Source organism: Schistocerca serialis, chromosome 3, assembly GCF_023864345.2.
Source record: "Schistocerca serialis cubense isolate TAMUIC-IGC-003099 chromosome 3, iqSchSeri2.2, whole genome shotgun sequence".
Classification (NCBI taxonomy): Eukaryota; Metazoa; Arthropoda; class Insecta; order Orthoptera; family Acrididae; genus Schistocerca; species Schistocerca serialis.
In genome coordinates this window covers 322,536,566-322,551,582 of record NC_064640.1, presented here as the reverse complement: position 1 = coordinate 322,551,582, position 15,017 = coordinate 322,536,566, and the positions used below count along the sequence as shown (strand labels likewise).

Sequence of the window (15,017 nt, the reverse complement as noted above, 5' to 3'; positions counted from 1 at the left end):
TGATCTAAATTTTACCCTCAATGTTTGTGAAGTGTGTAGTTTGTGGCCACAGAACTTACCTCTTCAGAGTATTTATAATATTTTGTGAAACTGTATTACAAAAATCTTACCAAAAAATAATACTGTGTCATATTATTTGCACAGTGAAGTGACAAAACTGATATTGAAATCAGAGCTTCAGAAATGACTTGTGATTTGCTTCCCCAACTAGGAGAATTAATTTTAGGTATTTTATAATGTAATAAATCTGTGGCCCTTATTTTCAAAATGTGAGCTGTTTAATTACAGATCATAATTTCTAAGTCCTTTCTATATAATAATAAAAGAAATTTTACTCTCAATGTTAGTGAAGTGTGCAAAGCATACAATATTCCAGCAAATCAATTGAGTTATTCAAACTGAACATCAAACCCATTAACACCTTAAATGCTTTTTCTGGTTTTTATACCCAAAATACAATGTTTAGAATAAAATTATAAATCATGACAATATGGCATTAAATTATTACCTTCAGAATAAGCAACAGGACATTGTTAAGGCATTAATCATACAAACCTGAGCAATAATTTTCTTCATCAGGTATACTGCCTAGATGGTGATGGAGCGATGATAATGCATATGGGTGCACTTGCTACAATAGGACAGACAAGTCCAAAGAATATGAAACACATCATTTTTAATAATGGTGCACATGATTCTGTGGGAGGACAACAAACAGCTGCTAGAAATCCACAATTTGACATAATTAAAATATGCAAAGGAAATGGATACACACAAGTAAGTTGCGTACAAAATTATCATAATATACACAACAATTACTAACTTGCATGTCTGAATTGTAGCATAATTTGGTGAGTAAAGAAGCTTCTTATTTGTTGAAACTGCTGTAACTGTAACATCAACAAAGAAATATAAAATTCTTTAAGAAGTTTTACTCATCTCACAGTGTTTTCAAATATAGACCTACTCTCAGAAGTTTTATGATTCCCAAAATTGCTTTTATGTCAAACTTCAATTGCAACCTATCTCTTTACACTGAATATATAGCAATATACAGAGATTAAAGGATAAAATTATCTATACAGTAGTAGATATTTGTGGTGTTATGGATGTTAAATGCTTGGGACAAAAGAAGAGATTGTCAATGCCTACACATAAGTATAAGGATTAATTTCTTATATCAAAATAATGAATAACGAGATGGGTATTAACCACCAAAAATCAGATTATGTCTTTTAAAAACCAGTATGGATGAAGGGAACATTTGCTTTCACTTTTCAAAAACTATCAACAATTAATGTCATTTACATGCCATAAATTTCAGTGATGTGGCAGGTATTAATTTTATGGAACAGTGTACACATGAGATCTAGGCCATTTTCAGTTAAGTGCATATTTCAGTGAAGAATTGTTACATTTTATGAAAGAAGAGAATAAATAAGTTTGTGAATTGAGAGATCATGTCACTAGTATTTCAAAGCTTCAGCAAGTGCTCTGTGATCTATTGTGCAAGTAGTAAAACCATCAAATTTGTGCATTCACCATTTAACACAGTTTCAGTTTTTGTTTGAAAGACTAGAGTATCATGTATCAGAAGGGCAGATTATTCCATTCCCTCACAACCTTTCCTGTAAATGTGGAAATCCCACTATCCTATTGCAATGAACCATGCTCATTTTAAAATTATGATCTAGTCTTTCACTCTTTCACCATTTTTCAGTTTTGTGCTTTCTTCTGTCTGATTGTGCAATGTAGCCACACTGTGTAATGTACACATTGGCTAAAATATAACAAATCCTTTTTCAGATGCTTGATTATTCCAGTGCCACTTCACTAGTACACAAAATTTTGCAGGTTTTCACTGCATTCTTCAAAATTAATTATCATCTGTAGTTCATCATTTGAAGTAGTGTTACTTTTCCTATAGATCATACTTTTTACACTAAGATTCTAATGCATTTCTTTCCTTTTTGAGGAATGGGGAAGAGCGGGTGTATCCCAGGTATTTTAATTTCTCAGTCTGCATGAATAAATAAAGAGCTCCCTATAAAACATAGTTCAACATTGGCTTATGCCTTTTCCTACAGAACCTCATCTGTTGACTCATTTATATTGATGTCACACTGTTCACCCAGTTCTGTATTCTACAAATATTCTCCTGAAGAGTCTCTCTCTTAATTCTTTTCTGCCATGGTAATTGAACGACCAAAACTCTAATAATTACCAGTGACCTGTGCCTGAATCATTCACATGTATTTTGAATGACAGTGTTGCTCATACAAGACCTTGTGAGAAATGTAATAAGGTTGTCAATTTCTTTGGTCTTATTCTCTGGGATCTGTGTTTTTTAAAGAACTTATACCCAGATCACCACTTTTTCACTAACCTCAGCAGTATTTAGTTTTTGAATGAATGCTTTTGAGCAAATCTATAAAAGGTTTCTGCCAAATCCAATAAAACACTGTGTAATTAATTTCCTCACCTAATGTGTCTGATATGTGCCAGACAATTTCATAAATATAGCTAAGGGCTCTTCATTATCATCCATGGTGGCTATGGCTGCTAGCTGGCAATGTGCAAGTCACTGATTTTATACCTGCCTCCCGCAGTAACAAGGGGATTGTCATCATAGATACAAAGGTAACAGCCACGGCACCTTCTCTAATTATGAAAGCTGTGCTAAAGGAGTAGTCCAAAACAAATTATGTACTCCAACAGCTTCAAGAACCAATGTAATAACAAATGCAGTACAGCTCACTCCTGCTGGAGCAAGCACACAGAAGTCTGAAAGCAAGATCAATAATTCAGGGAAACACTCCACTATTCCAAGTAGTTGCAAGAATAATGGAAAAACAAGATCAGTGCAGCCTACAGTGACAACCGACACACCGAAGAATGGAAAAATGAGCTTAAGACCAAAACGACCTTCAAGAATGAACCAGGATTTTTTCTACCCCAGAACAGGAAAAGTTGCAGTATAGAACTTTCAACAAATGTGCAGACAACCAACTTCTCTACGACGAGTTCGATAAAACAAACTGTGAGTGTAACTAAATCTAGGCTCCCATCAAATTCTTTTCAAGTTATCAATCTAAATATTCAGTCTCTAAGAAATAATTACTTTGAACAAGAAGTTGCTTTAGATGAGTTTAACATTGAATGTTTATGTCTTTCGGAGCATTGGTGTAGGGAATATGAATTAAACATCATTATACACCCTTGTAGACTAGCTAGCTCTGACTGTAGGGTGTGTGGTGTCTGTATTTATACAAAAACAGGGATAAAATTCAAAAGGAGATGTGATATTGAAAAGTTAAGTGTAGAAATGCATTTTGAAGCATCTGCTATTGAGATGTATGGTAAGCAAAGGAAAATAATAGTAATGATTGTGTACAGGTCACCATGTGGAGGTGTAGTCAAATTTCTTTCAAAACTAGAAATTATGTTAAACATTGGGTACAATGAAAAAGCTACTGTGCTCTTTTGTGGTGATTTTAACGTAAATCTTATGTGCAATAATACAGTTAAAGATAAATTTCTGAATCTTTTACAGAGTTTTAACATGTTACCCCATGTAATAGGTCCTACCCGAATAACACACACATCACAGACCCTCATAGATAATATATTCTCAAACATAGATTCCCATGAAGTGGAGGTAAATAACACTGACCTTGGTTTATCTGATCACAATGCTCTTGTGCTTACCGTTCCCCCAATGCATGTGAAAAAAACATCTTGCCACACTTGTTGTTATAACGTCAAGTTTAACACATATATTTCAGAACGACACAACACATATAAGTCACAGAGTAAGTTGACAAGCAAGACATGTGTACACGTCAGCATTCGAATGAGCACTGAGTCCCAGTCTAGCGGCCGCTGCTCGGCTGGCCACTTAGGTGGCGCAGCTGCTGCATGGCTGGCAGACAGCGCCGCACGTAGAGGACGTGCGTAATTGTGCGGCGGTGCTTTGAATGATCGGCGAGTCACAACACTTTTCCCCCATTTGAAATTGTTGCACTGGTCTTGATGGAGGTGTCCTGGAGATGGCTAACGTCTATAGGCGTTGTTTGACTCGCCGTAAAGTCTCAAGGAGGAGGCTTCCTGTATGTATGGGAGTGTCCCCGATGATAACAGGTCAAGATGACATGAGACGTAGGGGTCAAATCTGCTGGGGCCCCATGCACCAATCTGCCCGTTGTGGCAAGTCCAGTTAATATGACAGGAGACATGGGCGATGTGTCGGCGTCCATTGGAGGAGGAGGAGGCGAGTAGATTTGTTCTGACAGAGGATGGTCATCCAGTTCCTGCATGGGCATGTGTCCTGGTGGCGTCCGTTCTTGTGCTGGCATCGCGATGACGGTGAGAGGGCTGCATTGTGAGTATTGAGAGATGCCAAGATTCTGAGCGTCAGGTAGAGCCAAAGGTGGTGTAGCGGCATTCGGAACAGGTGTTGCTGGCACACGAGGCCGAAGCTGGTCCGAATGATGCACTGCAACACCCGTGTCCGTCTGGATTTCAAACAGGCGTCTGCCACGGTGTCTTAAGATGTAGCCCGGGCTCCATTTTGGCTGCCTGCCATATCCCCATACCCAGACGAGGTCGTCGGCGGTGAACCGGCCAAGTGAAGGCACCCGCGGCCATGAGGTGGAAGGCTGCAGAAGATGAAGTAGTGTGCGGGGCTGTCGGCCATGTAAGAGCTCAGCCGGGCTGTGGTCGCCGATGGGGGTGAAACGGTAAGACGCCAGAAACTGGAGAAGCGCATCATCAGCAGCAGAAGAAGTCAGAAGTTTCCGCATCTGAGCCTTAAATGTGTGGACCAGTCGTTCAGCCTCACCGTTGGATTGTGGATGGAACGGCGGGGCCGTGGCATGCATAACGCCGTGACAAGCACAAAAATCCGCAAATTTGGAAGAGGCAAATTGCGGACCATTATCAGTAACAAGAGTAGAGGGGAGGCCTTCCAAAGAAAAAATGCGGGCGAGAGCACTGGTGGCTGACGTGGTGGTAGGCGACATGCAACGGACAATGAAAGGAAAGTTAGAGTAGGCATCAATTACGAGGAGCCAATAAGTACCTAAAAAGGGTCCCACAAAGTCAGCATGAATGCACTCTCAGGGCTGCTCAGGCGAAGGCCACAGTGACAAAGATGACTTTGGGGCAGCAGCCTGTGACGCACAAGGGCCGCAGGCAGCGACAATGTGTGCTATTTCAGAGTCGATGCCAGGCCAGTACACATGACGGCGCGCCAGAGATTTTGTGCAAGACACACCCCAGTGCCCTTGGTGAAGGAGGCACAAGACCGAAGCATGCAAAGACGCAGGTACCACAACACGCGGCGAAGCATTGTCAGTGGAGAGGAGGATAACACCATCCCTAGCCGTGAGGCGGTAGCGCAAAGCATAGTAGTTCCGCAATGGATCAGAAGTCTTAGCGGACGGGCGATCTGGCCAACCCTTCTGAATATAGCGTAAAACCTGGGAGAGGGTAGGGTCAGAACCCGTAGCAGCCGCCAGCCTGTCCCCAGTAATGGAGAACCCGTCCACAACCCGCTGCTCAGCAACATCCAGGTGGAAACATATAAGTTCGTCCCTATCGAATGCCTGATCAGGACCCATGGGAAGGTGAGACAGAGCATCAGTATTCGCCTGTTGAGCCGTTGGCCGGAAATGAATCTCATAATTGAAACGAGACAAGTAAAGAGCCCAAGGCTGGAGGCGGTGTGCAGCCTTGTCGGGAAGTGACATTGATGGATGAAACAAGGAAACAAGTGGTTTGTGATCCGTAACAAGATGAAATTTTGAGCCATAGAGAAAAACACCAAACTTATGAAGAGCATAAATAATGGACAAAGCTTCTTTATCAATTTGAGAATACTTTTGTTAGGCATCCGTGAGCGTTTTGGAGGCATAAGCAATGGGTTGTTCCGAACCGCCAGAAAAACGGTGCGCAAGGACTGCACTGACCCCATATTGAGAGGCGTCTGTGGCAAGAACAAGATGTTGGCCAGGTCGATAAGTAGCCAGACACGGGGCCTGTTTCAGCATAGTCTTCAATTTCTGGAAAGCCGCTTCGCATGACACGGACCAGTGAAAAGCCACGTTTTTATGCAACAGGCGATGCAACGGCTGAGCCACCGAAGCTGCAGACGGTAAAAACTTGTGATAGTATGCTACACTCCTGGAAATGGAAAAAAGAACACATTGACACCGGTGTGTCAGACCCACCATACTTGCTCCGGACACTGCGAGAGGGCTGTACAAGCAATGATCACACGCACGGCACAGCGGACACACCAGGAACCGCGGTGTTGGCCGTCGAATGGCGCTAGCTGCGCAGCATTTGTGCACCGCCACCATCAGTGTCAGCCAGTTTGCTGTGGCATACGGAGCTCCATCGCAGTCTTTAACACTGGTGGCATGCCGCGACAGCGTGGACGTGAACCGTATGTGCAGTTGACGGACTTTGAGCAAGGGCGTATAGTGGGCATGCAGCAGGCCGGGTGGACGTACCGCCGAATTGCTCAACACGTGGGGCGTGAGGTCTCCACAGTACATCGATGTTGTCGCCAGTGGTCGGCGGAAGGTGCACGTGCCCGTCGACCTGGGACCGGGCCGCAGCGATGCACGGATGCACGCCAAGACTGTAGGATCCTACGCAGTGCTGTAGGGGACCGCACCGCCACTTCCCAGCAAATTAGGGACACTGTTGCTCCTGGGGTATCGGCGAGGACCATTCGCAACCGTCTCCATGAAGCTGGGCTACGGTCCCGCACACCGTTAGGCCGTCTTCCGCTCACGCCTCAACATCGTGCAGCCCGCCTCCAGTGGTGTCGCGACAGGCGTGAATGAAGGGACGAATGGAGACATGTCGTCTTCAGCGATAAGAGTCGCTTCTGCCTTGGTGCCAATGATGGTCGTATGCGTGTTTGGCGCCGTGCAGGTGAGCGCCACAATCAGGACTGCATACGACTGAGGCACACAGGGCCAACACCCGGCATCATGGTGTGGGGAGTGATCTCCTACACTGGCCGTACACCACTGGTGATCGTCGAGGGGACACTGAATAGTGCACGGTACATCCAAACTGTCATCGAACCCATCGTTCTACCATTCCTAGACCGGCAAGGGAACTTGCTGTTCCAACAGGACAATGCACGTCCACATGTATCCCGTGCCACCCAACGTGCTCTAGAAGGTGTAAGTCAACTACCCTGGCCAGCAAGATCTCCGGATCTGTCCCCCATTGAGCATGTTTGGAACTGGATGAAGCGTCGTCTCATGCGGTCTGCACGTCCAGCACGAACGCTGGTCCAACTGAGGCGCCAGGTGGAAATGGCATGGCAAGCCGTTCCACAGGACTACATCCAGCATCTCTACGATCGTCTCCATGGGAGAATAGCAGCCTGCATTGCTGCGAAAGGTGGATATACACTGTACTAGTGCCGACATTGTGCATGCTCTGTTGCCTGTATCTATGTGCCTGTGGTTCTGTCAGTGTGATCATGTGATGTATCTGACCCCAGGAATGTGTCAATAAAGTTTCCCCTTCCTGGGACAATGAATTCACGGTGTTCTTATTTCAATTTCCAGGAGTGTATTTTCCCCAAGAAGGCCTGCAGTTCCTTAACAGATGTAGGGCGAGGAACAGCATCGATTGCAGCGGCAGTTTGCTGAAGCGGACGAATACCATCCCGAGAGAGTTGAAACCCCAAGTACGTGATAGATGTCTGAAAAAATTGTGATTTCTGAAGATTACACTTAAGACCGGCAGTCTGTAAGACATGAAAAAGTGTGCGGAGATTTTGAAGATGTTCTTCAGTGGTGGAGCCAGTGACAACAATGTCGTCCATGTAATTGATGCACCCAGGGAGAGGGAGCAATAATTGTTCCAAGAATCGCTGAAAGAGAGCAGGGGCACTAGCAACCCCGAATAGCAAGCGTTGGTATTGATAGAGGCCAAAAGGCGTGTTAAGGACCAGAAACTGCTGGGAAACAGCGTTGAGAGGAAGTTGATGATAAGCTTCTGACAGGTCAGTTTTAGAAAAATACTGGCCTCCAGCAAGTTTAGTGAACAGATCTTCAGGACGGGACATAGGGTAAGAGTCAATGAGGCATTGAGCATTTACAGTGGCTTTGAAATCGCCACAGAGATGAATATCACCATTTGGCTTAGCAAAGACAACGACAGGAGAGGACCACTCACTGGAAGTGACAAGAAGCAAGACCCCTGAAATAGTGAGACGATCCAACTCCCATTTTACCCAATCACGAAGGGCCACAGGAATAGGCCGAGCCTGAAAAAACTTAGGCCGAGCAGTGGGTTTGAGCGTGATATGAGCTTCAAAGTCGTTTGCACGGCCTAACCCAGGAGAAAAAAGGGACAAAAATGTCGTCGACAAGGAATCCAGTTGAGCATAAGGAATAGCATCAGAGACAATATTGACAGAGTCGTCTATGGAGAACCCAAAAACGCGAAAGGCATCGAAACCAAAAAGATTTTCTGCGTTGCTCTGGTCGACCACAAATATGGGAACAGTGCGAATGACGGATTTGTAAGATACCTCAGCATTAAACTGTCCCAAGAGAGAAATCTTCTGTTTATTGTACGTCCGTAATTGCCGAGTGACAGGTGACAGGAGTGGAGAACCCAACTGAAGATACGTCTGAGAATTAATTATAGTGGCAGCAGAACCGGTATCCACTTGCATGCGAACATCTCGACCAAGGATTTGGACAGTGAGGAATAACTTCCCTGAAAGGGAAGAATTGCAATTGACAGACAACACAGAATCAGAATCAGCGTCATGTTCATTAACATCATGTATGCGGTCGGATTTGCAAACGGAAGACACATGACCTTTCTTTTTGCAATTGTGACACACAGCCCAACGTTGGGGACAATCCTCACGTGAATGTTTTGTAAAACACCGCGGACATGAAGGAAGTTGCCGGGGGTTTTGTTGCAGTTTCTTAGCGTGTTGTTTACAGCTAGACCGAGGCTGCGCAATGGAGAGAACTTCATCTAGAGTTGGATTATTCGCCAACTGAAGGGCACGTTGCCGAACTTCTTTGTCAGGTGCCGACCGGATAATAGCATCCCGTACCATGGAATCGGCATAGGATTCTTTGTGAACGTCAGTAACAAATTGACACTTTCGACTGAGTTCAGCAGCCCAAGCGCGATAAAATTGATGTGGCTGTTTTTGACAACGATAAAAGACAACACGAGAGGCTACCACATGCGTTTGCTTTTGAAAATAGACAGACAGAAGTGAGCACATTTCAGCAAAGGACAAAGACACAGGATCCCATCCTCGTCGCCAATTGTTATAACGTCATGTTTAACACATATATTTCAGAACGACACAACACATATAAGTCACAGAGTAAGTTGACAAGCAAGACATTTGTACACATTAGCATTCGAATGAGCACTGAGTCCCAGTCTAGCGGCCGCTGCTCGGCTGGCAGCTTAGGTGGCGCAGCTGCTGCATGGCTGGCAGACAGCGCCGCACATAGAGGACGCGCGTAATTGCGCGGCGGCGCTTTGAATGATCGGCGAGTCACAACACTTATAAAAGAATTTTTTCTAAAGAAAAGTGCACACATTTTGTTAACTGTCTAACCAAAGAAAGCTGGACAGATGTGAGATCAGAATCAAGTGCAAATAATGCATATAATACCTTTTCTTCTATATTCATGTCACAATTTGCAATGTGTTTCCCTACGAAATTAGTGAGGTCCAAGTCTTCAGAACAAAAAGCACACAAACCTTGAATAACTACAGGCATTAGGATTTCCAGTGTAACCATGAAAAGACTGAACCAAGAAATTAATACTTGTTCAGATCCACAGTTTGTAGAATATGTAAAAACATACATAAAAATATACCGAAAGGCGATAGCAAAGGCAAAGTTACTATACAATGACAATTTAATCAGTAAATCAGACAACAAACCACAAACTATATGGGACATTGTGAGGAATGAAACTACTACCTTGGGAGAAGAGGAAGAAATAATACTCAAAAGCAGTGAAAATTGCAATATAGAAAAGTAGGAAATGGCAAACTATATTAATAACTATTTTTTAAATGTACCACATTCACTAAACTTAAACTTCACAAAACAAAAAATAATACATGCTCCAAGGGTTGCCTGCAGAATGAATATTCCTTCAACAAATGAACAGGAAGTAATTAGAGTGATTAGAAGCTTAAAACTAAAAATGGCAGCAGATGTTGATGAAGTACCAGTTTCAATCATAATAAGAACTGCAGTGCAGATTGCAAAACCTTTAGCACATATTGCAAATTTATCCTTTAGTGAAGGTGTGGTTCCTCAGCGACTGAAGATCTCAAAAGTGAGGCCACTATTTAAAAATGGAGACAGACATAAAATAGAAAACTACCATCCAATATCACTTCTTCCTGCTTCCTACAAAATATTAGAGAAAGTTATGAAATTGAGAGTCACTAGTTACCTAGACAATAGTAAACTTTGGAATAGTAATCAACATGGTTTTCGTGCAAAACGAAGCACAGAAACTGCAGTCATAGACTACACCCAAGAAATACACTACTGGCCATTAAAACTGCTACACCACGAAGATGACATGCTACAGATTCAAAATTTAACTAGCAGGAAGAAGCTGCTGTGATATGCAAATAATTAGCTTTTCAGAGCATTCACACAATGTTGGCGCTGGTGGCGACAACTACAACGTGCTAACATGAGGAAATTTTCCAACCGATTTCTCATACACAAACAGTAGTTGACCGGAGTTGCCTAGTGAAACACTGTTGTGATGCCTCGTGTAAGGAGGAGAAATGCATGCTATCACGTTTCCGACTTTGATAAAAGTCGGATAGTAGCTTATCGCAATTGCGGTTTATCATATCGCGAGATTGCTGCTCGCGTTGGTCGAGATCCAATGACTGTTAGCAGAATATGGAATTGGTGGGTTCAGGAGGGTAATACGGAATGCCATTCTGGATTCCAACGGCCTCGTATCACTAGCAGTTGAGATGACAGGCATCTTATCCACATGGCTGTAACGGATCGTGCAGCCACGTCTCGATCCCTGAGTCAACAGATGGGGACATTTGCAAGACAACAACCATCTGCACGAACAGTTTGACGATGTTTGAACCTGGGTGCACGAATGGCAAAACGTCAGTTTTTTGGATGAATCCAGGTTCTGTTTACAGCATCATGATGGTCACATCCATGTTTGGCGACATCACAGTGAATGCACATTGGAAGCGTGTATTCGTCATCTCCATACTGGCGTATCACCTGGTGTAATGGTATGCGGTGCCATTGGTTACACGTCTCGGTCACCTCTTGTTTGCATTGACGGCACTTTGAACAGTGGACGTTACATTTTAGATGTTTTATGACCCGTGGCTCTACCCCTCATTCGATCCCTGCAAAACCCTACATTTCAGCAGGATAATGCACATCCTGTACAGGCCTTTCTGGATACAGAAAATGTTCGACTGCTGCCCTAGTCAGCACATTCTCCAGATCTCTCACCAATTGAAAACATCTGGTCAATGGTGGCCGAGCAACTGGCTCATCACAATACGCCAGTCACTACTCTTGATGAACTGTGGTATCGTGTTGAAGCTGCATGGGCAGCTGTACCTGTACATGCCATCCAAGCTCTGTTTGACCCAATGCCCAGGCGTGTCAAGGCCGTTATTACGGCCAGAGGTGGTTTTTCTGGGTACTGATTTCTCAGGATCTATGCACCCAAATTGCATGAAAATGTAATCACATGCCAGTTCTAGTATAATATATTTGTCCAATGAATACCTGTTTATCATCTGCATTTCTTCTTGGTGTAGCAATTTTAATGGCCAGTAGTGTAATGCTAAATCACAGTAAGACTCAGTTTTTGCAGTTTCTAACACACAATACAACTAAACCTAATGTTTTAATTTTACAGAACGGGCATATGATTAGTGAAACTGAACAGTTCAAATTTCTAGGTGTTCAGATAGTAAGCTGTTGTAGAAAGCCCACATTCAGGGTCTTGTTCAAAACCTTAATACTGCCATTTTTACTATTCAAACAGTATCTGAAGTGAGCGATCGTTCAGCACAAAAATTAGTCTACTTTGCTTATTTTCATTCGCTTATGTCATATAGTATTATATTTTGGGGTAACTCTTCCCATTCTAAGGATATTTTTGGTTCAGAAACAGGCGGTTCAGGCAACAAGTGGTGTAAGTTCACGAACCTCTTGTCAACCCCTGTTCATGAGTCTGAGTATTTTGACATTGGCCTCTCAATATATATATATTCCTTACTGTCATTTCTTGTTAGCAATATTAGCTTATTCCCAAGAATAAGCAGATTACACTCGGTTAATACTGCAGAAATCAAACCTGCATTTGGATCGGACTTCCTTAACTCTTGTGCAGAAAGGTGTGCAGTATACTGCTGCATCCACTTTCAATAAGCTACCACTCGAATTCAAAAATCTTAGCAGTAATCTATGTGCTTTCAAACCAAAACTGAAGAGTTTCCTCATGGGTCACTGCTTCTATTCTGTCAAGGAGTTCCTTGAAAAATCAAGCTGATTCTTATTGTATTGTTGATTGTGTTTACTTAAACTTATGGACTGACTTTTTTTGGGTTCATAAACATTTATTTTTATCTGTTATTACTTTTATGTTGTAATATCATGTACTGACATGTTCCATGACCTTGGAGATTTGCTCCATAATTTGGTCCCACGAAACTTGATACGTAAATAAATTTTAAAAAATCATAGAGCCGTCAAACAAAAAACTGTGCCCAGTTCTTGCAAAAAAAGCACAGCTCACACTTGCCTACAGAGATTGTTTACACATCACTCGTGTTGCCAGTTCTAGGATATTGCTCAAGTGTGTGAAACACATACCAAATTGGACTCACAGTGGATATTGAACACATTCAAAGAAGGGCAGCTTGAATAGTCACAGGTTTGTTTGGTCCATTGGAGGATGTCACAGAGATGCTGAAGAAAATGAACTGGTAGACTTTTGAAGATAGACATAAACTATCCTGAAAAAGTCTATTAATGAAGTTTCAAGAACCGGGTTTAAAAGATGATTCTAGGGATGTGCTACACTCCCCTACACATTGCTCACATAGGGATCATGATGATAAGATTAGAATAATTACTGCGTGCACAGAGGCATTCAAACAATCATTCTTCCCATGCTACCTACATCAATGGAATGGGGAAAACCCTAACGACTGGTACAGTGGGACGCACCCTCTGCCATGCACCTCATGATGATTTGCAGAGTATAGGTGTAGATGTAGACATATATGTATTTACAGGGTACAGTCATGGTTCCCATAGGTTTAAACAACTCAGTGCAGTGAGTTGTCTTGCAATTTTTTGTCATAACTGGTAGAGCCTTTTTTGTAGCTTAAAGATGGTTTGTAGATTCTGCTCATTTGTCCTCCAGAACATTATTACATAACTAATCACAGAATGAACATATGCAAAATATGTTGTTCTGGTGCATAAGCTACTACACACAGAATTTATTACTCTAAGTACAAAGCATGGTGAAGTTACCTGTATTTGCTCCCCAAGGGCACTTATATGCTCAGTCCACTTTAACTGTGTGTCAGCATGAATCCGTAGAAATGTTTTTCATACACATTATGTGAGCTCATCTTCCACTTTTAAAGAGTTATTTTTGGATTTTCTGCATATGTGGAAGCTAATGTTGTTGGGTTTTTTACATTCAAGGTTAAATTGTTGTTGCCTACCCACCTGCATACATGCAGCAGTGCTTCTTCAGCTTTGTCATTTAGTATACTTGGTGGTGCATCACTGATTATAATGTAATGTTACTGTCATCAGAAAAGAATAGTGTTCACTGTGTCTGACACTCTGGGGAAAATCATTGATATACACTCCAAGGAAGGAAAAAAAAGAGAAAAGAAAAATAAATAAATAAAATGAAAAAAGATGCACCATGAAGGAATTACCCAAATTGGATGGAAATTAGTGGATGTGACTTACATGTACAGACAAACAAATTATCACTGTTTCAGAAAAATTGGATGATTTATTCAAGATAAAGATCCTCACAAACTGAGCAAGTCAGTAATGTGCTGGTCCACCTCTGGCCTTCATGTAAGCAGTTATCTGGCTTGGCACTGATTCATACAGTTGTTGGATGTTGTCTTGAGAAATATCATACCAAATTCTGTCCAATTGGCATATTAGATTGTCAAAAGAGTGAGCTGGTTGGAGGACTCCACCCATATTGCTCCAAACATTTTCAATTGTGGAGAGATCTGGCAATCTTGTTAGTCAAGATAGAGTTTGGCAAGCATGAAGATAAGCAGCAGAAACTCTCACCATGTATGAGTAGCTATTATCTTGCTGAAATGTAAGCCCAGGGGGGTTTGCCACAAAGAGCAACAAAATGGGGCGTAGAATAACATCGACATACTGCTGTGCTGTAAGGGTGCTACAGATGGCAACCAGAGGAATCCTGCTATAAAATGAAATGACACCCCAGACCATCACTCCTGTCTGTATAGCAGATGAAAGTCAGGTTGTATCCCACTGCTGTTTGCGGTGTCTGCAGACATGTCCTGGTTGGTCATTGGGGACTAGAATTTCACTAACTGGAGTAAAATTTGGCTTCAGAGATGAGTCTCACTTCAAAACAGGCCATGATGACCAGAAAAGACATGTCTGGAGATGCCCCAAGCAGCTAGAGGATACCAACCTGACTGTCACCCACATTCAGCCCGGTAACCCGGAGTGATGTTCTGAGGTGTCGTTTCTTTTCATAGCTAGTCCTACTTGATTGTCATCTGCAGCACCATTACATCACAGCCATATGTCAATGATATTCTACACCCTGTTTTGTTGCCCTTCATGAAAAACCATCCTGGGGTAGCATTTCAGCAGAATAGTGGCTACCCACACATGGCAAGAGTTCCTACTGCTTGCCTTTATTCTTGCCAAATCATACCTTGGCCAGCAA

General features: G+C 42.6%; 1 protein-coding gene across 1 annotated transcript in view; it reads left to right on the top strand.

The window, feature by feature from the left end:
- LOC126470137 (phosphonopyruvate decarboxylase-like) overlaps positions 1-15,017 on the top strand; it is a 109,247-nt gene that overhangs the window by 75,348 nt on the left and 18,882 nt on the right. Inside the window, exon 8 of the mRNA XM_050097753.1 lies at positions 580-777. Coding sequence (XP_049953710.1) covers positions 580-777 — 198 coding nt within the window. The remainder of the gene's footprint in view (positions 1-579; positions 778-15,017) is intronic.